Source organism: Watersipora subatra, chromosome 11 (assembly GCF_963576615.1).
Source record: "Watersipora subatra chromosome 11, tzWatSuba1.1, whole genome shotgun sequence".
Classification (NCBI taxonomy): Eukaryota; Metazoa; Bryozoa; class Gymnolaemata; order Cheilostomatida; family Watersiporidae; genus Watersipora; species Watersipora subatra.
This window is the reverse complement of record NC_088718.1, coordinates 42,033,604-42,056,665: the sequence shown is the minus strand read 5'-3', so window position 1 is coordinate 42,056,665 and position 23,062 is coordinate 42,033,604. Positions and strand designations below refer to the sequence as shown.

The 23,062-nt window shown below is 34.7% G+C and overlaps 2 protein-coding genes across 3 annotated transcripts; both read right to left on the bottom strand.

Annotated features, from left to right (window-relative positions):
* Window positions 1-1,872: 1,872 nt before the first annotated feature.
* LOC137408780 (uncharacterized) lies at window positions 1,873-5,235 on the bottom strand. The gene is made up of 5 exons (XM_068095363.1): window positions 5,187-5,235; window positions 4,218-4,424; window positions 3,312-3,480; window positions 2,628-2,809; window positions 1,873-2,095 (listed from the first exon to the last, which is right to left on the bottom strand). The coding sequence occupies exons 2-5, from the start codon at window positions 4,413-4,415 to the stop codon at window positions 1,901-1,903; spliced, it is 744 nt and encodes a 247-aa protein (XP_067951464.1). The 5' UTR covers window positions 4,416-4,424; window positions 5,187-5,235; the 3' UTR covers window positions 1,873-1,900.
* A 14,956-nt stretch (window positions 5,236-20,191) lies between these two features.
* On the bottom strand, window positions 20,192-23,062 carry LOC137408506 (keratin, type I cytoskeletal 9-like). 2 transcript variants are annotated; one of them, XM_068095057.1, is made up of 5 exons: window positions 23,006-23,062; window positions 21,977-22,194; window positions 21,641-21,809; window positions 21,164-21,345; window positions 20,192-20,908 (listed from the first exon to the last, which is right to left on the bottom strand). In XM_068095057.1, the coding sequence occupies exons 2-5, from the start codon at window positions 22,184-22,186 to the stop codon at window positions 20,423-20,425; spliced, it is 1,047 nt and encodes a 348-aa protein (XP_067951158.1). In that variant the 5' UTR covers window positions 22,187-22,194; window positions 23,006-23,062; the 3' UTR covers window positions 20,192-20,422. The 2 variants fall into 2 exon arrangements, with proteins under 2 accessions (XP_067951158.1, XP_067951159.1); XM_068095058.1 differs by having other exon boundaries at window positions 22,955-23,055.

Genomic DNA, 23,062 nt, shown 5'->3' with positions numbered 1-23,062 from the left:
AGAAAGTAGATAAAAATTATAACAGCAAAGCAATGAAGGCGTGCTGGTCATCGCCTGATGCTCTGAACTGTTCAGCCTAACCACTCGCTAACAATCTGTCTAGCCTACCTTGGAGAATGCTGTAATACTTTTTAGATAGTTTTGCAATGGACTTACATGCATTACATACTCCTAAAGTAAAACTAATTGTATATATAACATAATAATATAGATGCCTGGTGCCCTGCTATACTGCGACAGGTGCTTGGCACCCTCTTTTTCCATCTGCTACTCTTTGACAGGTGCTTGGTGCCTGTCTTAGCATCTGTCAAATGATGGTATGCGTTATGTTCCATATTTATACCTGTCACATTATGATAGGTGCATGCTGAGCTCTATTAGCGCCTGCCATACTATAGCAGGTGCTTAGTGCCTTCTAACAATGCGTGTCACACTTCGCTAGGCACTTGGTGTCTTTTACTATTTCTTGCTATACTATGGTAAGTTCTTGGCAAATTATATTAACACCTGCCACTTTGTGAGAGGCGACTGGTGCCCTCTGCTAGTGCCTACCATATTATGACAGGTGCTGGTGCTCTCTATTGACACCTGCCATAACAGGACAGGCTCCTGATACCTTCTATTACTACCTGCCATGCTGGTCATGAAGAATAACTAAAAGATGACTGATGCATCAGACCAAAAGTTGATAGATAATAGCAACTTTAGTGCTCTAATTATTTTATTAAATACGTTATTTTCCAAATTAAGATCAGAAGCTAAATACTGAAAATAAAATTTGTTACAAAAAACAGCAAAGATAACCGAAGGCTTATTAGCTTGAGTTGTAAATTAAATTATTATTGCTGCCTATCTTTATATTACAGCAACTCCATTAAAGATCAAACCATTTTAGGAACCTCTTGCTAACTAAACGCAAATATTTTATGTAAAATAATTTATAGTGTTGAAAACCCTATCTTAACAACACTATTACATTCATGCGTGAGTAACAAATAGCCTCTGGTTTGCTTATATTGATAGCCTTCTACAAATCCAACCTTCTAGTATACTTTGTTATATTCAAACTACATTTAGGCTTTATAACTTTGGTTTAACTTTTTGATTTGTTGAAGTTGATAGAAAAATAAGACATTTAAAATACAAAAGTGCAACAAGTTTGTGACTTGATTTGAAATATTTGTTTGTACTAAGAAACCGCTATAGCTCCAATTTCTCCATACTTAACATGAAATATAATTGAAAAAGTAGCATGATTTATGTTAGAGAAGACACGCCATAATTGAGTATATGAAATGCTTCAAGCTGGAGAAACTCTCTCTTCGAGCATTGATATTTTATATGGCTTATATAGCCTTAGATCTTTTAACTAAATCTTACTTAGTAATTTATTCACCCCCCACTCTTTTTTACATTCTTGTACATAATAACTTTATTACAATAAACAAGCTATTATCCTAATTTTTATTACTGTTCTGTATATTATATTGTACCATATGAATAGCTATGCCTTAGTAAAAACAGTATTTGCTTATTGTTTTAGATAACGAAATCTTTTGCAGATTTTATCATATGCATGCAGTTTATGCTAAATGACTATAAAGTTTATGCAACATTTTATTTAGTTTGTTAAATAAATATATATTTATTTTGTCAATAAATATATTTAACAGAAAGAAAACAGAAGCCTATTGTGTACCGCCAGCAGCACACAGAAAACATATATAAACGTCACTTAGTATAACAGAAATAAATATCTGAAAGCATTTTCATAGAGCTAACACTTTAATAGATCTAACAAAGTCCCAAGCAGCTGTGAAGAATAAACCAAATGCATTGTTTTTAAAGACAATACATTTGTTTTATTGGCTGCTAGGGGTGTCCTGTCATTTCCATCTTCTTATCTCCTCTTGAAGGAACCAAACGTTCCAAATGGGCTGCTACCAAAAATGTTGTTGCTGCCAAAGAAACCGCCACCTTGACTGCGTGTTTCACCAAACTGACCACTTGCTTGGGCGGCGTTCTCGGCATCAATAAACTGTTCATGCTCGACTCTGCTAGCCTCCTTGGCATTAAGCAAGTCTTCATCAGTTCCCTGAAATCCATATTACTTTTATAAAAAGGCAAATTTTTAAAATGATTAGAAAGAAATCAAAAAACCGTTTAGAACTTTTGCTGTGTTTTATGTGTTTTAGTTGCACATGTACAATGCATTGTACTGCAATGCCGCGCATGTTGTATGCATGTTAAAAACAAAAGCACTTTCCTACAGCTATGTTAAAAGGTTCAACCTAATTACAACATTTTTGTATTTTTTGATAAAAAAAGTTGAAAAGTTTAAGAGATTAGTTGCACCAAAATTTATTCATAGAATTTATTGGTCTGCTGTCAGCCAATCAGCAAAACATTTTGTTTTGTTCTTGAATAGTTACTCTTGTTAACTCCTGTTACAAGAAAGTCCTCAATAAACTTTTATATTATATTACTACATTAAGTTATTACAAAAATAAAGTTATTGTATTATTATGTATAAAACTTTAATAAAATCATATTATAACTACCATTATTTTACTAGCAGCATTAAAATTGTTATAACTATCATCATTATTGCTGTTTTTATGACTTACGGCAGCACTGAGCTCATCGACATCAAGAAACTCATCCTCTACTAGAGCTTCTTCTCTATCGTAGAATTCAGTGTTAAGAAAGTTTTCTGAAGCTAGTTTTGTGCCTGAAGCAAACTGGCTGCCTTCACTTTTACTAATGGCAGCATTTTCTTTGTGGTGGTTGTTGGTGAAGAGCTGCAGGCCTGCAACGGAACAATGGTAAAAATAAAAAGTGCATCATTTCAAAAAATATTTGTAAATGGTGCAGCTACATCATATCCTCTACACATTGTCAAATAGCTTTAGATGGTGGCAGAAAGTGCGAACAATCTCTCGAAGCTCGAGTTTGATGTCTGCTTAGCTTACTGTAAGCAAAGGCTCTGCATGTTTTAAAAGCCAGTGTTACACAAACAATGTCTCTGTGATCTTGGCTGAGCATGTCTGAGTCCAGTGGCAAGAGATCCTCTATGACCGGAGAACATCCCGTTGCAGAAAGCAATTTAAGTTTGTATGACATTCCTGTCACGACCAGTAGACTCATCAGTAGCTCATGAGAATCGAACCCCAACCTATTGTTTGAATGTCAGGTGTTCTAGACCACCAGGCCATCCACAACTACTCTCCAGAAATGCTGTCACATTAGAGAAATGCTAGTCAGAATTTATGGTAAGATAAGCCTATAGAAATGTTAGAAACTGGACTCACCAAATTTATTACCGCTGTCAACACTTGCTGCCGCCTCTAAGTTATTAAACTCAGCCTCTTTTTCAAAAGTTTCAAAGTTGACAGCATTCTCCGCTTTTAGCCTTGCTGCCTCCGCTTTTGCTGCTTTTGCTTTCTTTCTTTCTTGTCGAGCTGCTCTTCGGTCCAACCTCTGTACATATCAACATACAAAAGTTGAGTATAACACAAAATGCTGGATGGTTTGCTAACAGACTCGACCAGCTGTAGAATGCTTTTGTAAAAAAGGATGAGCTGATATTTGATAGGTGACTTGAAGCTCCATTGTTGGTCGCATTTAGTAACTACAGGTAGACACGTCTGTTAGATGCCATTTCCTTAGAAGGAGCATCCTAAGTTGTCAGTCAGCAAAGCTGAGAATGAGTTACAATTGCTGCCACACATCTTTACGTTCTCTCCTTTAGTTACTAGATTTTGTACCATACATCAACTACTCTGTAACTCAAAGCATTTTTTTTTATATATTCGCTTTAACTTTTTGTATTTTTATTTCAGCTCTCAAAAAGAATTCATTTTTTTCAGCAAAGTAGGACCGATGCAGTGAAAACCCGTTACCAGCGTAAAAAAATTGCTATTTTAAAACAAAATTAATTTGTTTTATTAATATTTACAGAGTATCGTAAAATCACATTATAAGCAGAAATAATAGCTTAGAATAAAATTCATCAGAGTAAAATTTAAATGTTCAATCAAATCAGACATTTTATCTTCCTAAGATTACCACTTACATAAGAAAGATATCTATTGTTCGCCACTTTCTCAACTTTCTAAATGTTTGTTGCATTACTCTACTTTATAAATTTAACAAACGAATTGCCTAAATTTTATTTAAAGTCTGTTCTAGTAGTTTATATTTTAATTTAATCCTACCGCTTGCTTAGCCTGTTTCTTCTGCAATAGAGCTTCTTGTGCGTCCAGATTTTTCTCTCCGGCCTGCAATGAGTTAGCTGAGGCTCTTCCTCCTTGCGCTCGTCTCTGCCCGCCCCCTCTCCTGTTTCCTCTTACATTCTGTGATGCAACCAGACCCACGACAACTGCCAGAAGAGTGATGATGAGTAGCTTGTTCATGCTGAATATCTATAATTGATGGAAATGTCAGCTTCGATATGTACAACAAAATTTTATAATTTTTTTACAACTTTTACCAAGCTAATCAGTAAATTTAAAATAAAACTTATAATATTAGTAGAAACTGGTATTAAAATACAGTATTTTTTATAGTATATGTTATTTTTATAGCGATAACATTACATTTGTTTGATGTGAACACATAATATTCAATCTAGGTAACAAGAATTCAGAGGAGGGGTTGCACTTTGTACTGAGTGAAGAACCTTCCATAACCGAAAACTACTTAACTGAGTTAGTTAACCAGTTGTCTTAGTGAGTCAACTGGCTAACCAGTTACCTGGTTAAAGTTCACTAAATAACTTAACTAATTAAGTTGGTTAACTAAAGCAACTGGCTTTTTTGTTAGCGTCGATACTTTAGGTAACTCTGTTAACATCAGAACAACAACTCAAATCAACAAGTAAAATTTGCACTAATATTCTCTTTAGGTTACTGAATGCTACAATACAGTAAATAATGATAAACATTTTAGAATGTTTGAGATTCTAAAATTTAGTAGATTACAGAAAAATATACGCTGCAGCAACTGATAGCCTAAATTTTTCCAATCAAGAAATAGACATATCGTACGAGAGCTCGTTAAAAGCGTTTAACTACCAGTTATACCAATAGATGACAATATTAAATAACTTTGTAAAAATATAATCGTCTATATTTGTGTTAATAAAACTCGAATCTCATTCAAACAGCACGCTAAAGTTTGCGAACCTGATGAATGTTTGAGTACAGCTCAAAAGAATCCAAATTCAGCTTATGAAATCTGTTGGAAGCTCGGATAAGTTTTTCGAAAGTTCCATATTTATAAAGGCCAAGTAGCTGTTGAATCACATCTGGAAAGATTACAGAGGCACTCCGAGCACTTTGTACAACTCTGTGTAGTGTAGGCAGTGAGGATTAAATATTTAGGAGAGATGCAGGGATATCTCATCATGATGATATCATAGTGAACAGCATGCAACCAGCTTGCTAGAATCGATCAAAGGCATGACAAGCTGCAAGCTATGCAGCACTTGCGACTGTTTTCATTATTTATGAAAGAATTATTTCTCGTTAGCAATAACTTTAACGTGTTGCTAAAATCGTTGCTCTCAGAACAAAGTCGTTGAGCCTGAGATGAAGAAGAAATTTTAAAATTATGTTTTAAACTCAAATCTAAAATATTATAGTATGGTTCTTATGACATCCAAGCCGGCTGTACCTTAAACACAGCTATATTAAAAATCTAGTTTTTAATCGTCGCTTGCTGAATCTAATGGCTGAACATTTTATGTACATAATATTATTTATAGTCTATTTTATGGATTTTGTCGGTTTTTTGTATCAAAAAGGGTATTTTACTTTTAAAGGTGGGAGAGAGGTGGGTTTTAACTTTTATTCGATTGCGACTGGCTTTTTCCACTCTGGCTGACTTCAGACCGACAACAACATTGTTTAGCTATTTGTGCCAAAAACAACCATTATAGCTAATGGAAGCAGGAGAAGGGTCTATTGTTCTTCTGAATAAAATTATCAAAACATTATACATTTCTCTTACTCAAACCTGATAGTTTACCAACAATTATATAGACAAATTATATTATTATATTATACATGTATATATATTATACTCCTACGTGATTGAAACTGCAAGTACTTGTTTTTAATTAAACGGGGAGAACCATCATCTCAAATTTATTTTGAAGCTTACTAACTGAATTTTTCTATGTCCATTTTATTAAAAACAAAAGCGGTTCAAAACTTTTTGTTCTTCAACAATTGTTCTAAAAAAGTTCTTGTCATCTCTTACAAACTTAAAATCAACTTTTCATTCCAAGTCAAAGTTGATTTTTACATAGAGATTCAGACTTTACATTCGAATGCTTAGTGTACCCTTTTCTGTACTTAGTGTACAGAAAAGGTGTGTACCTTTTGGTGTACCCTTTCTGTATCAACCGAGAAGCAAGCCTCAGCTCAGCATTATAAGGTCTGGGTTGGGCATCACAGAACTCCACATAAAACCCAAAAATGCAATTTGCTGCACTGCTGGGATCAGCTAAAATACTAAGCAAAGTTTTGGATCTCACAGATTATCTGTTCTGACCCATTCCAAAGATGCCAATAACAGCGTAACGTCATGCTGTGATGACTGCCAATAACAATAATAATAATTGGTACGAGCATCAGCACGAGAGAGTGACAGAAAACGACAAAGCAAAGATACTGTGGGTTTTTCTATACAAACAGACCAAATCATACCAGCCCGCATTTCAGACATCGTTGTGCAAGACAAAGAGATCAACCACGCATAGATCATCAACATAGCTGTGCCAGGAAATGCAAGGATAACAGAAAAAGATAGAGTGGAAAGGTATCAAGACTTGGCAAAAGAGATAAGAATAATATGGAAAACATCAGCGACGGTAGTACCAATAATCGTGAGAGCGCTGGAAGCAGTGGCAAACCTGCATGAGCAAATGCATCTGCTGGACATAGAGAAGAAGGTAGATAGAGTACAATTCTTTGCTCTACCAGGATCAGCGAGGATACTGAGAAAGGTGTTGGATATCCCAGGTTAGGGCTCCTAGACGATACCGACGTATCACCAGCTGAAGAGCTGAGGAAATCAACTATGATAATAATAAAACACTGTTCTATGAGCTGATGTTCTTCTTATTTGTTGTATCTAATTTTATTGCAAATCTGCTTTAGGCTTTTAATAGTCAAAAGCTGTCTGTTTACTTTATCCAATTGTTGGAAATATTTATGGGTTGGAGGCCCAGTCTATAAATATGACCAATGATGAAGGCTCTTGTGATTGGCGATACTTTGCTGTCTAAAGTACCCTAACAGACTATCCTAAACACCCAACCACCCACTTTATTGCTACACCTCACAAACAGAAACCACTGAGGACACCAGACAAAAATAACTTGCCTGTCCTATACCTAGCACATCCCTATATCACAAGCATATTTTTAGATACTATTCACTTTCTTCCATTTTTAGTTTTCTATGTGTTCTACTTTGATTATATGGGCACTGGCCATGAAATCAATTTGAGATCAAACAATGCTTGCATAATTCCTTTATAATGTTTTTTTAATGTTTTTTTTTGTAATGAATTCAGCAAATGAACTTTCCTTTTCTTTGAATAACTTGTTTTTTTTAACTAAAAGTTTATTTTTGTTTTTGTGTACAAGATTAATTACAAACTATCTCTTAGTTTTAATATAAAGTCATTGAACTCTACAAATAATTTTAAATGTATTTCTTTAAAAGGCAACCATAATTTACATACTTCAAACGAAGGTGTATTTGACAATTAATAATTTGCCTTACTGACTCTTTTGCAAACACTATCGTTTTATAACAAGTGTTAATAATATAATATAATAATATATAATAATATAATAACTTGTTTTAGAAAAATTGATAAGTGAACACAACTATAGGTAGAGTTTGTTTGGTAGATATTTTTATAAGAATGACGAAAAACTGAATTGTCTCCGATCATTGTATTCCCTGTATTCATTGTAACCCAGGTGTAGATAGTGAAGACTATATAGACTTCACTAAACTCATGTGAAGGTGGTGCTCTATAATGGAGACACTATAGATTTCACCTTCCTTGAAGATACACAAAACTAGCTACTAATTATAATGATAAATGAAACAAATAAATTTCACTATCATACAGAATGTACATATATAATTTTTTTCTATAAATGTGATTACACTGTACCTATGTATGAATGCATACACATGTTTTGTATAAAAGGACTTGGCAGAAATGCATCAGCAGCTAATGCTACAGGAACTAATTTGAAAAAATATAATATGAAACCTTAAAGGCGTGAAGCAGAGCCATGCAATAAGAAAAATGTTTTCCAGGGTTCATTGTTAACTTTAGCCTGAAGAATTTTGGAGAAAACCTCAAACTGACCTGACCACACTGATAGCTTACAATTAACAAGATTTAGTGTCATAGAGTACATTTAGCAGATGAATCTGCTTGAAAAATTCTCACTAGCTTATAACGTCCATTTTTGGAATTTAAATAAATAAAATATAAAAAATTGAAGAACACAAATAAGAACCAAAAAGTTTATAAATACTAATCAACTTTATGATATACGGTAAAGAGCATGTTTAGCTGCCTATAAACAAAAATAGCATGAATTCTCAAAAAGCTCTAATTATGACTTTCAACCTTTTTTTACTGCCATCAAATATTTTACGGCTCTTTAATGATTATCTTGCAAAGCATCAGTTTTTATTGCCTCAGTTTATATACCAATGCTAACTTATTTCCCGATGTCTGACGTTTGTAGCTTGAAACAAAACATATAGTGCTAGTAAATCTCTACCATTTCACCGTTTGATTCTAGTTTGCTCATAGTGAGTAGAAGCGTCCTAGTCTACCAGTCTCTCAAGATTTACTAGACAAAAAAAGAAAAACTGGTTGGTGCTCTTGCATGTTCCAGGTTTAGAGCAAATATGTGCGAGAGCTTAGTCAATTTATTACTACATTTCTGCAGACTGCCTACAAGCCTGTGGCTTTCTGAGTGCCAGTAAGTTTTTATTCATAGTTAATACATGTATGTACATATACTGAAACAGGTGTTTTGACACTCCACAATCATGTGATCATGCGTGATATGCGCTTAAATCAGCCTACCATGCCAAAATGCGCTACTATGATCAGCATAAAAGTGTATAGTGTTTTAGCGAGGTACCTGCCCACACTGACTCGATTCAAAAAGTTGGTGCAGCATTTGCTATTCTATTGTGTTAGTATTCTCTTTTGTTGAATAAAGGTACTTAGAGAGTCATTAGATCTTGTCTCTTTATGCCGCCTGTTGAAAAATATTATCTAGTCAGTCTCTATGAACATATGTCAGCCTAACAACCTTGGCTCTTGTCTCTTTATTTTCGGGTCGTAGATGGTTTCTGGTTAATTGTTTCAAACATCTGAAATCTTTATCTCTTGTTTATGTATACCTTAATTCTTGTTTCTATATTTCCTGTTGAAAGTTGGTATTCTGTTATTGGCTATAAACCAGCACAAAAATATTCAATTTTGATTAATATTGTTTCTACCAACTAAAATGGATTGCATTGATCTTATGGCGAGTGTTTAATGATCTTATTGTATTAGATCAAATTAGAGAAGTTTAGACCTATGAAATTAACCAACTATCATGAAGACTGATGAAGAAGTGGTATTTCTTAATGTCCTCTTTAATGACTCTTTCGAGGATTATAAGATTAGGAAAGGATGAGAATTAAGACTTTGTGTACGAGGAACAACCACTCTATGATAGTCTGCTGTTCAGCAGTTTATAAATAGTTGCGTAGAGTGACTGTTGGTATTACTATAAATCACTCTGGACTCCGTGCCTTTCAAATACTAACACTAATAAGCCTATTATATTTTGCTCCTGTTTTCTTGTACAGTAGAAGTATTAACTCCTTAACAGGCCTGATGAGTTCGACTAGAAAAATGCTTAGCAAGTACCAGGTTACACATTCATAATGCTTATTTCCTTGTTTATATATAACATTATGATAACATACATAGGTGCTATAATGACATATACAGATGCTCTGTTGAAGATATACACTGTATCGACATATTTAAATGCTATAGTGACATATACAGATGCTTTGTTTAGACATATACACTGTATGGACATATATTAAATGCTATAGTGACATATACAGATGCTTTGTTGAGATACACTATATACACTGTATGGACATATATAAATGCTATAGTGACATATACAGATGCTTTTTTTAGACATATACACTGTTTGGACATATATAAATGCTGTTGTGACATATACAGATGCTCTGTTGAAGATATACACTGTATGGACATATATAAATGCTATAGTGACATATACACATGCTTTGTTTAGACATATACGTCATTATACAATGAACGTACATGTATAACTGCTGTAGTGACATACATGAATTTCCTGTTAGACATATATGTCCATGTAGCGTTTCTATATATATACTTCTCAAAGTTTGTGTGTATGTGTATATGTGTGTATGCCTGACCAGCTATAGCTATTAAAATCTTGGAACTAGTATTATCCGTGTTCTGATAGATTTGAATTCACAGTGACTGCTGCCGCAAGTTTGAAATCCAGACGCTCTGCCACTGAGCCATAGAAGACACGTAATGATCTACATCGTTATTATATTTGCTATGCCATAACCACACGCTAACTATTTTAGCAATGCAACTACACGTTACGTTGCTCTCATTGAGAAATTTTTTTGTAAGGTTCTATTACCATATATATGGGATCAAGGCCAATTTTTTTTACGCGAACATGTATGGGAAGAGCTTCGACATTCTCTCTCTGCTCGGTCAGACAAAGACAGTATGGTATTTCATTTTTACAATACAGTGACTGTAGATGTATAAGTGCTGTAGTGACACACATGGATATTACGTTAGACATATATACGCTGTATAAACATATATCCCAGTTATAGTTAAATATTTAGATGCTATATGTTCTGCTATACATATGCTATATGTATATATGATATGTATGATATATATATGCTATGATGTATATACCAAGTATGAAAATATAAGCATATAAATGCTTTAGTTGCCTAACTAAGTGTTCTCCTGATATATAGATGTTTTTGTAGCAGATATAAAAGGCAATCTATTTTACGGGATATAAGGACAATACCCTTATATAGGCTCCTTCATTACGTATAATTACACATAGTCATTACATATACATGTAATAACATATACTTGCCAGTGTAAACCAGGAGAAAAAGGAGAAAGAGAAAGGAACTAGTTGACAAAGAATGTCCACAAAAGTTTGAAATATTTTTTTAATTCCTTGAGCTGTGTTTGTCTAAGTATGGATAAATAAGCATAATTTTTACAGACGTTAGATCTGGTTGAGTGTTGAGCCTTAAATATTTGGAATCATCTATTCATGTTCTCATTTTTGTGAAACAGACATTGTCCAACTTTATACCAAGCCGTAGTCATTACTAATCTTGGTATCATAGCAATAACATCTCATACTTCCGCTAGCTGCTCAGTTGGGTACTATCTCATCTGTTTCAATATCTAGCAATACCAAATGATGCAAAGGAGACAATTTTTTTGATTCACATATATTTTTATATGTAATAGATATGTACACATAACTGGTATATTCATATTTTATAAGAAGTGTGTTATGGGTGTATCATAAGCTGTCAATGTAACCCAAGGAGTGTAACACTGTGAGTGTAACACCGTGAGTGTATCCCTGAGAGTGTAGCACTTTGAGTGTAGCACTGAGACTGTAACACTGTGAGTGTAGCACTTTGAGTGTAGCACTGAGACTGTAACACTGTGAGTGTAGCACTTTGAGTGTAGCACTGAGACTGTAACACTGTGAGTGTAACACTGTGAGTATAGCACTGTGAGTGTAACATTGTGAGTGTATCGCTGTGAGTGTATCACTGTGAGTGTATCGCTGTGAGTGTAACACTGTGAGTGTAGCACTGTGAGTATATCGCTGTGAGCGTAACACTGTGAGTGTATCGCTGTGAGTGTAACACTGTAAGTGTATCGCTGTGAGTGTAACACTGTGAGTGTAGCACTGTGAGTATATCGCTGTGAGTGTAACACTGTGAGTGTAACACTGTGAGTGTATCGCTGTGAGTGTAACACTGTGAGTGTATCGCTGTGAGTGTAACACTGTGAGTGTAACACTCTGAGTGTAACACTGTGAGTGTAGCACTGTAAGTATAACACTGTGAGTGTATCGCTGTGAGTGTAACACTGTGAGTGTAGCACTGTGAGTATATCGCTGTGAGCGTAACACTGTGAGTGTATCGCTGTGAGTGTAACACTGTGAGTGTATCGCTGTGAGTGTAACACTGTGAGTGTAGCACTGTGAGTGTAACACTGTGAGTGTAGCACTGTGAGTATATCGCTGTGAGTGTAACACTGTGAGTGTAACACTGTGAGTGTATCGCTGTGAGTGTAACACTGTGAGTGTAGCACTGTGAGTATATCGCTGTGAGTGTAACACTGTGAGTGTAACACTGTGAGTGTATCGCTGTGAGTGTAACACTGTGAGTGTAGCACTGTGAGTATATCGCTGTGAGTGTAACACTGTGAGTGTAACACTGTGAGTGTATCGCTGTGAGTGTAACACTGTGAGTGTATCGCTGTGAGTGTAACACTGTGAGTGTAACACTCTGAGTGTAACACTGTGAGTGTAGCACTGTGAGTATATCGCTGTGAGTGTATCGCTGTGAGTGTAACACTGTGAGTGTAGCACTGTGAGTATATCGCTGTGAGCGTAACACTGTGAGTGTATCGCTGTGAGTGTAACACTTTGAGTGTAACACTGTGAGTGTAACAATGTGAGTATAACACTGTGAGTGTATCGCTGTGAGTGTAACACTGTGAGTGTAGCACTGTGAGTATATCGCTGTGAGCGTAACACTGTGAGTGTATCGCTGTGAGTGTAACACTTTGAGTGTAACACTGTGAGTGTAACAATGTGAGTATAACACTGTGAGTGTATCGCTATGAGTGTAACACTGTGAGTGTAGCACTGTGAGTATATCGCTGTGAGCGTAACACTGTGAGTGTATCGCTGTGAGTGTAACACTTTGAGTGTAACACTGTGAGTGTAACAATGTGAGTATAACACTGTGAGTGTATCGCTGTGAGTGTAACACTTTGAGTGTAACACTGTGAGTGTAACAATGTGAGTATAACACTGTGAGTGTATCGCTGTGAGTGTAACACTGAGTGTAACAATGTGAGTATAACACTGTGAGTGTATCGCTGTGAGTGTAACACTGTGAGTGTAGCACTGTGAGTATATCGCTGTGAGCGTAACACTGTGAGTGTATCGCTGTGAGTGTAACACTTTGAGTGTAACACTGTGAGTGTAGCACTGTGAGTATATCGCTGTGAGCGTAACACTGTGAGTGTATCGCTGTGAGTGTATCGCTGTGAGTGTAACACTGTGAGTGTATCGCTGTGAGTGTAACACTGTGAGTGTAGCACTGTGATTATATCGCTGTGAGTGTAACACTGTGAGTGTAACACTGTGAGTGTATCGCTGTGAGTGTAACACTGTGAGTGTATCGCTGTGAGTTTAACACTGTGAGTGTATCGCTGTGAGTGTAACACTGTGAGTGTAGCACTGTGAGTATATCGCTGTGAGTGTAACACTGTGAGTGTAACACTGTGAGTGTAACACTGTGAGTGTAGCACTGTGAGTGTAACAATGTGAGTATAACACTGTGAGTGTATCGCTGTGAGTGTAACACTGTGAGTGTAGCACTGTGAGTATATCGCTGTGAGCGTAACACTGTGAGTGTATCGCTGTGAGTGTAACACTTTGAGTGTAACACTGTGAGTGTAACAATGTGAGTATATCGCTGTAAATGTAGCACTACTATGTAAGATGGCTAAATCACATTGTGTTTCTAGACCACCAACATCTGTTACAAAAAATAGTGTAAATGCGACAAACCATCCAAGAACTGCTTTTAAAGACATGTGGTAAGACGATCCCTAAGACATGCCTAAATCCTGTGTAACACCTGAAAATGCATTTAGAGTATGTCTATTTTGAGCCAGTTTGCTAAATGCTTGTCGTTGTTGTGTCCCTCTAAGATTGTTGATGGTATCTGTTTTACTTGCCGCCGACACAAACCCTACTATAACGTTTCAGATGTTAGTTCAAAACTTACCTATGACATTATTTAAAAAAAGTTTGAAAACAAAACATTTGAAAAACGTGTTTAGAAACTTATCGCTAAAAATAAAGCTTTGCAAGAGCATTGCTGTACAAACTATGTCTCTGGGATATCGAGTAGACATACCTGAGCTCTATGATTAAAAACCTTCATGACCGTGCCCAGTTGCAGAGAGCAATTTAAGTTTGGATGTCACCGGTGGTCTTTTGTAAATTTTTTAAAATCTGTTTTAAATTGAACTCCAACATACTATTCACAGGCCAAAAACCTTTTTTAACTGAAACAATTTTTGCTTTTTATGTTCGAGGAACTACATTTTAAGAGTTATGACCACTTGACTAGCAGTACAACTATTCAACCAATTTATTGACCGACAAGTTTTATCTTTAAATAAATGAATTGACTAGTTGAGTGATTTTACTGATGTTGCTAAAATTTGGTGTCAGCTGACTGAAATGTATGAGCCAAACGCTAAATTCTACCACTTTAGACATTATAAGATGATCTCCTTGCTAACAACCAAACTGTCATTAAACTAGTGAAGAAATTTTTAGCTTGCAAAGGTTTATGGATCTATAGATTTATAAATTTATAGATTTACAGATTTATAAACTTATAGATTTGCAGATTTATAGATTTGCATATTTATAGATTTGCAGATTTATAGATTTGCAGATTTACAGATTTATAAATTTATAGATTTGCAGATTTATAGATTTATAGATTTGAAGATTTATAGATTTTCAAATTTATAGATTTAGATTTTTTAAATACGCTCAAATAGTTATTGTTATTATTACATAATGGACTCTAATCACAACTATCTCTAAATGATTTAGAGGCATCAAGTTTGGTCTCCTTACTATTCACAGTAAGGCTTTTAAGTTAATCTTTAATTACGTGACACTTTTTAGAGTGTTTGCTTGATGTAGAACTGTATATATGGCTGATGCTTACAATGAATACAAAAATACTGCATTACTTCAGTCCTTGAAACTAAACAAAGATTTCATTTTAATGATAGAACAAATCTTCAGTTTCATTGTAAAAAGGAAGCAAAGGTCCACGACAGCAGTCAGTAAATATTCTGATTTTATATTTTTAAGTAGTTTCAAAAGTTTTAAATCCTACATTAATCTGTACTATAATAAGACCTGATTTCATCTGTCTGCTTGTCTGCCCAAAGCTATGAGGATACCATTTGAAAAAGTACACTTCACAGAGATTTAAACATTTCATCCAACTTTCACACAGATATAACATTTTTAAAATATTTTGTTTAAAAACTCTGTTTGGTTCTTGAAAACCAGTTTCTTAAATTACCTTCAGGTTATCTGTTTAAAAATGAAATAAGTCTCAGGCATCATCAATGTTACTACTAGTTTGATGTAAAGTTAGTTTTAAAACAGTTTTTAAAGCATTGAAGTTTTGCTACAGCTTGACTCTTGCCTATAGGAGGCGGGTTTACACACTCTTATTGGATTGAGATGTTTTTCATCTGCAGTCTTTATTCAAATGCCAAAACGTTCTGGAATAAAAGAATCTTTATAGATAATTATATAATACAACATAGAATAAAATAGTCATTATATATTCTGTATTTTATGTATTTAAAAATATTCCATATATTTGCTATTTCATAATTAGTATTTGCATTTGTAAGATTTGCATTGTATTTATAATGATTTAGTAAGGGAGTGTTTAATTTTGTATTATAAATTTTTAAATACAAAATTAAACATTTGCTTACTAAATTAAAACTAAGAAAATGTGAGAAATCAATATATAGTGTACTTAATTTTAATTAGGGAACTTATTTTATTCATAGCAATTAATGGTGTCAGCTTGTAACACAAAGAATGCCATTGCAGAGTTCCCGATTTAAACTATAAAATGAAACCTTGTTCTGTTCAGCCTTTTACAAAATCAATGACTGTTTCTCACTGAAGAAGAAATGTGATAAAATAGTTTTTAGTAAGCTCTGGCAGAAAATTGTTGCATTAAAAACAGAATATGAGATTAAATTAAATTAATAGATTAATGAGATTAAATTATACTTATAAAGCACAAAAATAATTATTAACAACCATTATTGACATCAGTTTTATTTTCGAACCAAAGATTTTAATGTTTCATACAAGAGGCTGAATTTGCAAACCTTAACAACTGCCTGTCAAAATGTGAGCAACTTTTGAGTAGTTCAGTGACCAACATAGGCCATTGTACACTTTGTATACGTTTTACACTTTGTATACATTGTACAATAATTGTCGTACAATCTGACTAATTTATTAGTTTACTTCTTGGTTAGGGAAAAAAATATGGACATCTCAAAATGTTCTTGTATTTTAAATTACTTTATTCACTATATAATGCAAATTTAATACTTTTAAAAATTTCTGGCCTTCTCTTTATGCTACGTTATCTGAACCACAACTTGGTGAGAACTACTACAATTTTGAGTTGTCGCCCCATGGTGAACAAAACTACATCTAACCATTGACTTGCGCCAATGGCTAAGATCAAATGTTTACTATTCATGCATTTGACAGTTTAGTCTCCATTTGCCCAGGCCTGTTTTTCTTTGCTCGATGGTTTGTGATTCAAAGCTAGAAGCCTGATGGGCGTCTTGACGCCGCAATAATAATAATAATAACAAACATGTACCCTGGCACTTTAGTCACGCCTCTTAAAATACCTGGAAATGAGTAAATCAAAGAACTGTCTAGCTTAATTGGTGCTCATAAGGCTTTAATGAATCTTCAGTGCGGAAAGTTTAGCTAAATGTTTATTACAAATGCCATTAGCTGCAGCTCAGTGAAATTCTTTGCACAAAAAACGAAAAGTAAAGTTCCGGAAAATGCTAATTTCCATGCCTATTATATAAAAAGTTAGACAGGAGACTTGAATTGAGACACCGTCTGATGCTGGGTCTTTTTAGACCTTCAAAATGCCCTAGTTTAGACAGTCAGGTCTGAATATCAACCAATCTAAATGTTCGTAAGCTTTCTGTGAGCACATTTATCAGCAAATGGCTAAATATTAATTTGGTTTTAAAGAACAACTTTTAGAAATTTCATGGGGCTGATAACTCTAAATTATACTGCTAAACCAGTAAACCTAATATGTAAAATATTACCAATAACATAAGCTCTAGATTTTTACAATATCTGCAAGATTTTTGTGTATGGCTCCACTCCGTATTAAGCATTTCGAAGATGAAATTGAGTGGTTTACAGCTTAAAACAGCCTAATAAAGTTTATTTGTGTCTAATTGGACAATTAAAATGTACGAAACTAGCATTGAACTTGGCGATGCCAGGATTCCTTTCACTTTCAATGTGAGAGTGAAAGTGCCTGCAGGTGGGTGTTTAGGAGGCTGGTTTTCAGGAACCAGATGAAATTTTGAAACCAAATATTTTATCAACCTGGTGAAAAGCAAGGGGTATGTGTATGTGAAGTTTGGATGAAATCAGTGGAAAAATATGGAAATGCAGCGTATATGCAGGCTAACAGACAGACACAATGGCAAAATTAGATTTATTATTATAGATATAAAACTATTATTAGCACTTCAATTTGATTCTGAACTAAATAAACAAGTTTTTTCCAACTATGAGAGAAGCTTTGATTATATAGGATTAATGTTAAATTGAATTTTGCAACGCTAAATTTTTAAGACAACAGAACTCACGTGCTATGAGCTAAGCTGCTAAAAAGGCCATTAGATAAATACAAAGATCAACGCAGATGTTACTACACCAACTCCCTAAAGGTCATGTCTATAACCAGACGGTAACCTCATATGATTCCTAACTCTGTAAAGATTTCCAGGTTACAGTATGATGATGTTCAGGGTGATGTCCTGGTCTAACAGCCGAACTGGTTAAGCTCAACTTTGCCAGCTGCTGAGGAGAAAAGCTATTCCGATTTCTACCTTATTTCAGTTCCTTGACCGAGTGTCATCATTACAAAAGATTTTAGCTTAGCAATCACACTGAGAGGAGCTTACGATGATTTATTTGATTGGCAGGAAATTGGAACTTGAAACTGGACACAATCAACTACAAAAATACTAATGTCAAAAAAAATGTTATATGCAAATTTTCTGTTTTTTCTATTGATAAATGTGTTAGCTCAAATCACGCGGAGAAATTAATGAAAAGAGGTAACTATACAAACAAAGCCTTCAGATGCTTAAAATCTTTTTTCCTAAAGTCTGCCATTTTTGAAATTCTGTTTTCTTTTAGGATTTTAAAATAAAGCCTACACAGAGTCGAACCAAGCTAAATAATAATAATAAGCTAATAATATAATATAAGATAATAAACTGTAACACGATTAAACATTAAAGTAAAGACCAAGCAAATGCCATGTAAGACCATGTAAAATCATAACAATTTTATAAAAAACTTAAAGTTATATTTATTAAAAATTAACTAAAAATAAACATTAAATTCAGCTGCTGCTCTGGAACATAACAAAAAGCTATGCATAGAGCTATGCATAGAGCTAACATTGTCATCCTTGGTTCTATCCATATTACGCAGTTTCATTGTTGCAGTTTTTCCTTTGGTCTATCGATGGAACCATTACTAGGTTTTCGAGTTGGTCACATTTTTTACTTCATAGAACCTACTACTTGGAATATTCGTAGCTGAATAATAGAAATTATTGAATGAATTAAGCTATTTAGACACAAGTTGCAATCTTCAAGTTGATACTAGATAAGTTTTGTTTCAAAGTTTATGGTTATCAGCCAATAAAATCTTTAGTAATTTGCTATTCGAGCAAACATGCCTGCATAATGTTTTTCAAAATTTTATATTTAAACTAATGTAGATTATGATAACATAGATTGAAAATGCAATAGATAAAGTTGGAAATTAAAATTATGTTTGGTAAAGACGAAAACAAGAAACTGACTCAACAGGGGTAAATTCTGCAAACATCTTTTCTAAGAAGCAAACAAGAGGCACATATTATGCATAGACATGAAAAAAAGAGGAATTCTTAAAAGCCAAAGACAAAAGATTAATTTCCGAAATAAAAGAGAGATGATTTCTATAAACGTGGAAACAGAGTACTGATTCTTGTAAAAAACCAACGAAGAAATGTTTTTTTTAAGTGACCCAATAAACTTACAAGTAAAATTTATAAATTTGTTAAATATATGATTCACTTGTTTAATAAGAATTAATAAACTGTTAATTAAAACTGGTTGGTTCAAAATTTTTATAAGCCTTACAACAATGCAATTCGGAGTTGTCAGTACCCAGAAAGTTTGCAAATTATTGTTTGATTTGACAATAACAGAATTATAGAAGTCTGCTGATTCATAGCACACCAAACAGAATTCCAGCTGTTTTTATCCTTTTATGTAAATATAATGTATTTTGCAAAGCATATAGAAAAATATTTTGCCTGTGCTAATCTTGCGCCAGTATAAACCGTTATAGATCTTTGAATGTAACTCAGCCATCTGTTAGCTCAAATCTGCGCAAGTGGAATTGATGTAAATCTTCAATTGCTTAGATTAAAACCCACGTGAGATTACCGCTAATCCAGACCTAATAGTGGTTTTAGCAAACTCATCCTGGCACCACCTGACACATGGATTTATAAATGTAAGATTTTCTTACGAATTAGTTAAATTTTTTCTGAGGTTTTGAGTTTATTGCAGGTTTCCTCTAATCTGATGTTCTTTGGCATATATGCTAGAAATGCTGTCTAAATAATGCATGAGAGTAATGAGAAATTCTTCCCTTGCCATAATACTCTGTGGTTACATACTTGAAAAGTGTTTAATGGTAGCAGTGTCTGGCATCAAAACTGTAACTTTGTTCAAAACTGAAACCGATTGTTAGAAATTCTAAATATTTTTGTGCAGTGTATTTTTTGATATATATATTTTTTTTAGGCACTGCAGAGTTATTCATTCAGACAAACGCTAAAATTAAAATTGGGTATTTTTTTAATAACTGTATATTTATTTTGAGAAATCATTCAGTGGTTCCATCATTCACAAAATAAATAATACTGACAGGAAATAAATAGCTTGTTAGAAAAAACCATAACATGAATGTAAACAAGAACACCAAAGAAGCTTAGATTTATACAATAGAAGGGACTCCAGCTATGACAGCGCAAGTCATCGCCTTCATGATTTGAAGAAATGCTGACGTCTAAAAAATTGCTTTCTATCGTCTTCTAAAAATTCTTCCTCCAAAAATGCCACCTCCTCCGCCTAGAAAATTGCCACCTCCTCCGCCGCCTCCCAAGAAGTTGCCGCCTCCTCCAAATCCGCCTCCTCCAAAGCCGCCGCCACCTCCTATAAGGCCTCCGCCGCCACCTCTTCCAAAACCGCTGCCTCCGAAACCGCTGCCTCCAAAGCCGTTGCCTCCAAATCCGCTGCCTCCAAAGCTGCCGCCACCGCCTCCGAAGCTGCCTCCACCGCCACCTCTTCCAAAGCCCCCACCGCCGCCACCTCTTCCAAAGCCGCCTCCGAGACCACCGCCGCCGCCAAAACCACCAAAGTTGGAACCTCCTTGTCCTCCAAAGCCTTCTGCTCCAAAGGCACCTTGAGCTCCTCCAAATTGAGAATTGGAGAAATCCCCAGCGTTGAGGAAAGCATCATCTCGAGCTCCAACTTGCTCTCCAGCTTGCAGCGAATCTTGTGATTGATCCTAAAATAAAAAATGCACTATAGACAAACTTTTAAATAAGCCCTAGGAGTGGTTTTTATACACAGCCTTAAAACTGCTTTACTCTTGCTAAAACATATATTTTAAATATTTCTAAAATATTCTGTTAGCCATATTTCTTTTAAATGAGTTATCTCTACCGTAGTTTAATTTTATATATTTGCCTCCAAATTAGAACAAAATTTTAATAACAACGCAACTGGTTTTTTTAGAAATCAGATGACTTCGGCTACTCACCACGGCCTGCACTTGCTGCTGGTCAACAAAGTCTCCTTGGACTGCCGCAGAACTTTGGTCAACAGTGTCGGCTTGTAGTTGTTCATTAATCGCATCTCTGGTGCCAAAGTTAAACTGGTTTCCTTCATTTACTGATACGGCAGCATTGTCGCTCAAGCGCTCATCAAGGAGGACATTGATGCCTGAAATTGTTGATCAAACCTTAGTAAGCATGAAATAGTACTCACATAACTAAGGACGCTTTTTAAGGTTTTGTAAAAATCTTTTTATTTGTGTATGAAGCAAATTTTTAAATTCTCACTAGAAAATTTGAGAATCACTTACTAATTGTATTTAAACAATTGCAAGCATTAACTTATCCATAGCGCATTAACATAGCCTTAGCAGATGGTGCTAAGGCTATGTACGTGACTCTGATCACAGGCAGAACAAGCTGTAGCTTCAGAAGCAATGATAAAAGTAATATGATTAGATTACCTTGTGTATTTGCAAAATCTCTTCGTGATGCACCATCAAAATTAAAGAAGTCACCACCATTGTTGTAAAAATCAGCTGCCTGCTGATTGGATGCTCTTACTCCTCCCTGGAAACCATTGTTCTCGGATGCAGCCACGCTACTTCGATCTCCGCTGTTTGCATCAAAAAGCTATAAAGACAGTTGAGAGCATTACTAGTACAGATCTTGGTGGTGTTTTCATTTCAGGAAGTTCAAAACAAGCAGAGGTTCAACACCACATGGCAATATAGAATAGTAATGTCAGTAATAGCAGTATCGATATCAAATATAAATAGGTGAATATTTATAATACATACAGCGCTGTCTCTTGTTCCAGCGTTTAAGTTTGTGCCAGATTGCACTAGATTGCTGTCTTGAGCAGCAATATTACTTTCTAGAATATCGCTGGCAAAAACCTCGTTTTGTTGTCCAAATTCATTACCAGCGCCGCCGCCACCCCTTCTCCTTTGGGCCGAAACACAGGCAAGTGCTAGCGCTAGCACTGCCACAGTGCGTAAAGTGTTCATATTTTTGCCTGCAACAAACCAGAAAATATATCAGAGTTTTTTTTAATAGTCTTTAGTTACCTAATCATAAGTTGGATGATATTATTTATTTTAATGTAATAATAAAAAATACTATGAAACAAAATAAAGTTTATTGTATAGTGTGAAAAAAGTGAACAAAGAATAATTGTAACAGCACGCTAATTTGTAATATTAAAATTTTCCCACTTGTGATAACATTTCTGTTTGCAAACTATTTAAAACTTGAGCATTACAAAAAACAAGTCAAGTAAATTTAAAGTATAGTTGAATAATAGCATGCTAAAAATTTTAATAGTTAGATGCCACTATAAAAAACAAAATTAAATTTATTTCATAGCAAGATAGTTAAATTTTACAATATGAATGAACATTGGCATTGTATTTGACAGCATCTAAAGCTATACATCTACGTTGAAATCTCAATTCTATACAACAAGCTGTAAGAATTTTCTCAAATATTTACCATGAAGTAAAAGTTGATTATAACTCTACCCACTTCAGCTCTAACATATAACTTTCTGTTCCACACACACACGCCAACGCAATCTATATATCTATTGAAGAATAAAACAGTTACCCTACACTAAAAGTAGATTATAACTCTACTCACTTCAGCTCTAACATACAACTTTCTGTTCCACACACACACGCCAACGCAATCTATATGTCTATTGAAGAATAAAACAGTTACCATACACTAAAAGTAGATTATAACTCTACTCACTTCAGCTCTAACAGACAACTCACCGTTTCACACACACGCGAATCTATATATCTATTGAAGAATAAAATGATTACCAATTTATGATTGAGGCCAGCTCAACTGCTTAGAAGTCTTTGGGTGAAACCTGCCGG

Excerpts from the sequence above, each read along its gene's own strand:
- LOC137408780 (XM_068095363.1), bottom strand. The coding sequence starts at position 4,415 with ATGAACAAGCTACTCATCATCACTCTTCTGGCAGTTGTCGTGGGTCTG. Across the intron at positions 3,481-4,217 it reads AGAAACAGGCTAAGCAAGCG|AGGTTGGACCGAAGAGCAGC; the intron begins GTAGGATTAAAT and ends TGATATGTACAG. Across the intron at positions 2,810-3,311 it reads TGACAGCGGTAATAAATTTG|GCCTGCAGCTCTTCACCAAC; the intron begins GTGAGTCCAGTT and ends GTTCCGTTGCAG.
- LOC137408506 (XM_068095057.1), bottom strand. The coding sequence starts at position 22,186 with ATGAACACTTTACGCACTGTGGCAGTGCTAGCGCTAGCACTTGCCTGT. Across the intron at positions 21,810-21,976 it reads CTGGAACAAGAGACAGCGCT|CTTTTTGATGCAAACAGCGG; the intron begins GTATGTATTATA and ends CTGTCTTTATAG. Across the intron at positions 20,909-21,163 it reads AGCAGCAAGTGCAGGCCGTG|GATCAATCACAAGATTCGCT; the intron begins GTGAGTAGCCGA and ends TTTTTATTTTAG.